Here is a 6327-nt window from a genome sequence, read left to right as displayed (position 1 = left end):
ATAAAATGCAAATTAATTATTTAGAAATCATACAATGTGATTTTCAGGATTTTTGTTTTAGATTCCGTCTTTCACAGTTGAAGTGTACCTATGATAAAAAATTACAGACCTCTACGTGCTTTGGAAGTGGGAAAACCTGCAAAATAGGCAGTGTATCAAATACTTGTTCTCCCCACTCTATATATTGTTTTAATATAGCCTGGTGTTGGCACAGTGGTTAGGGCAGCGGCTTGGGGTCCAAGAGGTCCTGATTTAAAGCCCCGTTGGGCCACTGAATTAATACACCAGGGGGTTGACTCAACCTGTCATCCTTCCGAGGTTCGCGAAATGAGTACCAGTATACTGGGCCGGTGTATACCCCGGTTAGAATAGGTGTAGCATATCCCTGTGTCGTAAGAGGCGACCAGGGTTGCGTCAGGAAGGGCATCCGGCGTAAAACATGTGCTAAATCACTATGCGGATCATACGGATGATCCGCTGTGGCGACCCCTAACGGGAGCAGCCGAAAGAAGAAGAAGAGATATTGTTTATATATATATATATATATATATATATATATATATATATATATATATATATATATATATATATATATATATATTATTAATGTTAGTTAAGTGATTGACATCTCTATTATAATACCAAGCTTGCACACTAAAAACTCGGCTCGCCGTCACACGATCCCTACGAAATTGCTGTGGCACTTAGCAGACATGCCGATAATCTTTGGGAAGTCTTGGCGTTCCATAGTACCACTTGCATTTTGCACAATGCGTATTTCTGTCATTCCCCGTGTACGGTCTGTCATCTGCTACCAGCTATGTTGTACTGCTACCCCGTGCATGTGCACGGGTATCGTGAATATATATATATATATATATATATATATATATATATATATATATATATATATATATATATATATATATATATATATATATATATATATATATATATATATGTATATATATGTATATATGTAGATTTAGATTTTGGCCCTATCTGTCAGTTTAAGAAATTAGGCCATTGTTGACCTTTTGAGCTTAAAATTAATTGGTGTTGAATCATTGACCCGATATGCACATCCTGTTCAAATTTCAAGTCAATCATATGCAAATTGAGGATTTTAGAAAGTGATCCTAATTTGTTGACCATTTGGCCTATGTTGACCTTTTGGCATCTGCTTTGGCATGTGGGCCTGGGGAGTCGTGGATTCACTGGATCATGGGGTGTGGCGCTGCCAGTACCTGGACAGGAGGGCAAAATTCCTAGTCTTCAGGTCCTGGGTGCTTCCAGTCTTGCTCTATGGATGTGAAACTTGGACTCTGACCAGGGATCTGAGACGGAGACTTAATTCCTTTGGTACCAGGTCTCTTCGGAGAATCCTTGGCTATCGCTGGTCAGACTTTGTGTTCAACCAGCGGTTGCTGAGAGAGACTCAAATGAGATTTGTTACCTGCAAAGTCCGTGAGCATCAGCTGCGTATGTATGGACATATGGCTCATTTTCCTGACGCTGATCCTGCTCACCAAATTCTCTCAGCGAGGGAGCCTCATGAGTGGAGGAGGCCAATGGGCCAACCATATGCCTCATGGTTGGATTGCAGCAAGTTGATCAGCATCTCAAGGAGATGGGGTTGGGCCAAGCATCTGCCTGGGGAATTGCCAGACAGAGGCCCCTTGAGTACCGGCGGAAAGTGGATGCAGTGACGCACTGTTCTGACACATGCTGTCATACCTGACCTGACCTGACCTCAAAAATAATTGGTGGTTGTGTTCAGTGAGCTGATATGCAAATGTTCTTGAAATTCCAAGTTAATCAGATTAAAATTGATGATTTTAGAAATTCGGTCGAGGTTGACCCTTTCATCTATGTTGACCTTTTGGCCAATGTTGATCTCAAAAATAATTGGTGTTTGAATTCAACGACCTGATGATGCAAATGCTCTTCAAATTTCAAGTCAATCGAATGGAAATTTAGGATTTTAGAAATTTTGGCCCAAATTGGCCTTTTGGCTGATGTTGACCTGAAAATTAATAAGTGGTTGAGTTCAGCAACCTGATATGCAAATGGTCTTCAAATTTAAAGTCAATCTAATGAAAATTGACAATTTTAGAAGCAATTTAAATTTTTGGCCGATGTTGGGTTGACCTTCTTGCCTATGTTGACTATTTGTCCGATGTTAACCTCAATAGTAATCAGTGGTTGAATTCTTTAACCTGATTTGCAAATCCTGTTCAAATTTCAAGTCAATCGGATGAAATTTGAGGATTTTAGAAAATTTGGCTCAAATTGGCCTATTGGCCTATGCGTTGACCTTTTTGGTCGACCAGGTTTTATGAAACTTCAACGCGGAACAGTCGGAGGGTCGGTGACATGAATCTCCAAAAATTTTAGAGCGATCGGTTGAGCGGTTTGGGCTGGAGGCGAGCAGACAAACAAACAAACCAACAAACAAACAAAAACAAATGGAAGCGATCAACAAACTTGTCAAAAAAAAAAAACATTTTTTTTTTGTCAAGTAATAAACAAACGGAGGCAGTCAACATTTGATTAAAAATTTCAATTTTCTTCAAAAACAGACAAACAAACAGAGGCGGTGAAAACATAATCCCGTCCACCTTTGGTGATAGAGGTGCTCGAGAGTTCATAGGACATGATACCCTGCACAGTGTTGAAGTATATACAGGAGGGCATTGCCGTTCGTGGCGGTTACCTTCTTGAAAATCCACACGAACCGCAAATCTGCAAACTTAGGGAGTAATGGGGAAAATAGGGTGAGGGACTTTAACCTTAAAATTTGTCCAAACTGTACCCTTAATTAACATGTTTGTGCATTGTTTTTGTGTTATTTATTTTCAGGAATAAAAGAGTTATTTAAGAACATTAAATGAAGCTTATTTTCTTGAGTTATTATTAAATCATATGCAGCCTGTGGTTGCTGGTTGCATCATTGCTGGGAGCATGGCTGTGCTACTTATGCAGTGCCCCTGTTATCAGTAAGTTGGAATCATTTTGCCAACCTCAGAATGACAGGCTGAATCAACCCACCTGGAGTTATTTAACATCACAACAGGGGCTCAAACTCAAGACCGTAAGATCTAAAGCCAGCCACCTGAACCGTTAAGCCAACACCGAGGTTACTTTCCTGAATGAAGAACATAAAATAAAGTTGTTATTTTCTTGAGTAATTTAGATCATGAAATTTACCTTTTAATAATAATAATGATAAAGTTGATCCAATCGTGCAATGGCGATGTTGATGATGGCGACGATAAAGATGAGTTTATGGAGATGATGGTACATACCCATAATAGGGGAATCTTCTTTAACCTGAAACACATGCCACACCCTTTCATGCTATATAATTGATACATTGCATGGTTCTTAAAGGTATTAAGAAGAAGATTTGTTTTTTTTTTAAAGTCGAGTGTATAATTCAATTTGATTCAAAATTTAAAGAGACTTAAAGGTGTATATAAATAAATTCTTGATTTTACCGCCTTTTTACCCAGTATCTATGACACCACCCTATCTGACATGTACTTTAGTTATCCATGCCTGTTGTTTTTGTTCTTTATGACGTCCTTAAAAACAGTAAGTTTTTTTTGTTTGGAATGATTTTCTATTTTGTGTTTGACTGCCAGGCAGGTAGACAGAGTAAAAAAAATTGTACCCATATCTCAAGGAGGAGGTGCAGTTTGGCATTTTTAATAAGAAATAGGCAAAGCTTATATTGAAACAGATGGAAGGAAGGACGTACCAAATGTTGAAGCGGATTCACCGCTTAAAAATCATCTCACTCCTCTCTGTGCATGTGTGGTTGGGATGAATTCTCAGCCAAGGTACGTTAAACGGCAGGTTTGTCTTCCTATCCATGCAACGATTCGTGTTCAAAATATAACATTCAATTCAAATAAGTTGTTCCTCGATTATAAACTGACAAGACCAACAGATGGACGGATGGACATGAACCAATTGCTTAATCCCGCTTTTTGCTTTGAGTGTGTGGGGTAATAAAGGTAGTGGACGTAGAGGTAGTTTTTCAGACAGAGAACAGACATGCTAGTCAAATGGCCAACTGTGTGACCATTGCTCTGGTCAAGGACCTTCGTTTTTGACATTACGTTCACTTGTTTGTAAAGGTAATCTGTCCAGTTTGAGTTGGTCACAAGTCATTATGCATCCGTTGACAGAGTATCCACAAATCGGTTTGTAATGGACGTTTTCACGGCAAATGGTTGAGGGCTGAAACATCTTGCCGCAGAACAAAAGCATATTAACGACAGCAAGGGTTGATTGTTATTATATCTTTCATGGATTGATTAATCTCCAATGTTTTCGCTTGTTTAATCTGACATGTCGTGGATGTGATTCTCAAAAATAAATGCATTATGTGCACTCTTCATCATTTGATGACTCAACATGCGCAGGTTATGACGCAAGTGTAAGAAAAACAATCCACCTGTCACCCAGCCCTTCCCCCTCCCCCTTTCTAAACCCCTCCCCTTGTCTGCAGGTCGCCGACGGGACCGCCTCGGTCAGGAGCACAGACCAGGACCCTCGGCGCGGTCCCTCCCCTGGTGGAGTCGCCGCGCGCCGTCACTCCACGCCTCCTGATGGTGAAGGGGCGGTGCGTTTGGGCTCCTATTGATGGTGGTTCTCCTCTCCCGGGATACGCTCTGGCATTCCTGCGGACAACGCTCACTGCACAATGGTGGCGGGAGGCTTCCCCAGCCTCAAGGCTCCTCCGTTGCCTAATTGCCGGGCAGGGAACGTCGGAGGCTGTGCATAGAGAAGAGAGGGACATCGGATGAGGGGGGGGGCAAGGGCGGAGGGAGTGGCGCTCGGGACTAGCTGTGAACGGTGGGCTAGTCGTGTTCCCACGGCCCAAAGACAAGCAGTTGTCACAGAGGGCAGTTCGGGCATTATCCTGCCCCCCTACACCCCCTCCACACAACCCCAACCCAACTTCCCAGTCCTCCCGCGCCTGCTGCGCCCCTCCTGCCTCGATCCTTGGATGTCTACTCTTCATTTAGCCAAGAGTGTGTTGCCTTCTCGGGGGAGCCCCCTTCCACCCCCCCCCCCCCCCCTGTGAATGCCCCTTCCCACGTGTACGCGTGTGCCTTGTAAAGATCTCCACCTCTTGTGCCAAAGCCCATCATAATTCCACACCCGCACAACTCGGACAGAACCTCCCTGCACCTCCTCCCTACAATTGACCATTACCTCATCCTTTTGTGCCCCTCCCTCCCGGTCCCCTCTTTTCCCTGAAGTCCTCAACCTGCTTGCGTCGCTGAGTGCAGCCGGCTCCCTCGGACGGACTCCCCACCAGCAGGCTTTGTGCGCCGCTTGCACAAAGTAAATACAGCGGGGAATTGCCTGCATGGGCGGTGTTTGCACACCTTGTACGAGCCGCGAACAACGTGAACTCGTCTACACAACGAGCGCTGTAAAAACAACAACAAAAACCCAGCTCGGTGAAATAAAAACGCTTCTTCTTTAGGAGGTGCAATTCATGGTGTTTTCTGTTTACTCCAAACTTGATGGAAGTTATTTTGGCAGTCGGTGGGTGCCACAAACACATGCAAAGAACCAATGTCGATTCGATGGCATTGAGTGTTGGAAAGGCGAACAAACATTCCTTCACAATACAGTACAGCCGAAACCTGAACTCTCAACACCAAAAAGTTATACTTTCATCACTAAAAACCTGTACTCTCAACACCAAAAACCTGTACTCTCAACACCAAAAACCTATACTTTCATCACCAATAACCTGTACTCTCATCACCAAAAACCTGTACTCTCATCACCAAAAACCTGTACTTTCATCACCCAAAACCTGTACTTTCATCACCAAAAACCTATACTCTCAACAACAAAAACCTGTACTCTCATCACCAAAAACCTGTACTCTCATCACTAAAAACCTGTACTCTCATTACCAAAAACCTGTACTCTCATTATCAAAACCCTGTACTCTCAACACCAAAAACCTGTACTCTCAACACCAAAAACCTATACTTTCATCACCAATAACCTGCACTCTCATCACCAATAACCTGTACTCTCATCACCAAAAACCTGTACTCTCATCACCAAAAACCTGTACTTTCATCACCCAAAACCTGTACTTTCATCACCAAAAACCTATACTCTCAACAACAAAAACCTGTACTCTCATCACCAAAAACCTGTACTCTCAACACCAAAAACCTGTACTCTCATCACTAAAAACCTGTACTCTCATTACCAAAAACCTGTACTCTCATCACCAAAAACCAGTACTCTCATCACCAAAAAACCTGTACTCTCAACACCAAA

General features: G+C 42.5%; 1 protein-coding gene across 14 annotated transcripts in view; it reads left to right on the top strand.

Moving 5' to 3' along the window:
- The window catches only part of LOC147030040 (uncharacterized), a 244532-nt gene extending 239025 nt beyond the window's left edge, over nt 1-5507 (top strand). For 13 of the 14 annotated variants that reach the window (XR_015056195.1, XR_015056193.1, XR_015056194.1 and 10 more), the window contains one exon: nt 4520-5507. Coding sequence is in view for 1 of the 14 variants with exons in the window: in XM_085873734.1 (XP_085729860.1) it covers nt 4520-4620 (101 nt within the window). In the remaining 13 variants the exon portion in view is untranslated. Of the gene's footprint in view, nt 1-4476 lie in introns of all 14 variants that reach the window. The other variant, XR_015056184.1, reaches the window with a different exon arrangement.
- The last annotated feature ends 820 nt before the right edge of the window (nt 5508-6327 follow it).

The sequence above is a fragment of the Eptatretus burgeri genome, chromosome 3, assembly GCF_056783735.1.
Source record: "Eptatretus burgeri isolate ZD-2024b chromosome 3, Ebu_testis_v1, whole genome shotgun sequence".
NCBI classification, from domain to species: domain Eukaryota; kingdom Metazoa; phylum Chordata; class Myxini; order Myxiniformes; family Myxinidae; genus Eptatretus; species Eptatretus burgeri.
The sequence above is the reverse complement of the archived record's forward strand: the minus strand, read 5'-3'. Positions and strand labels throughout refer to the sequence as shown.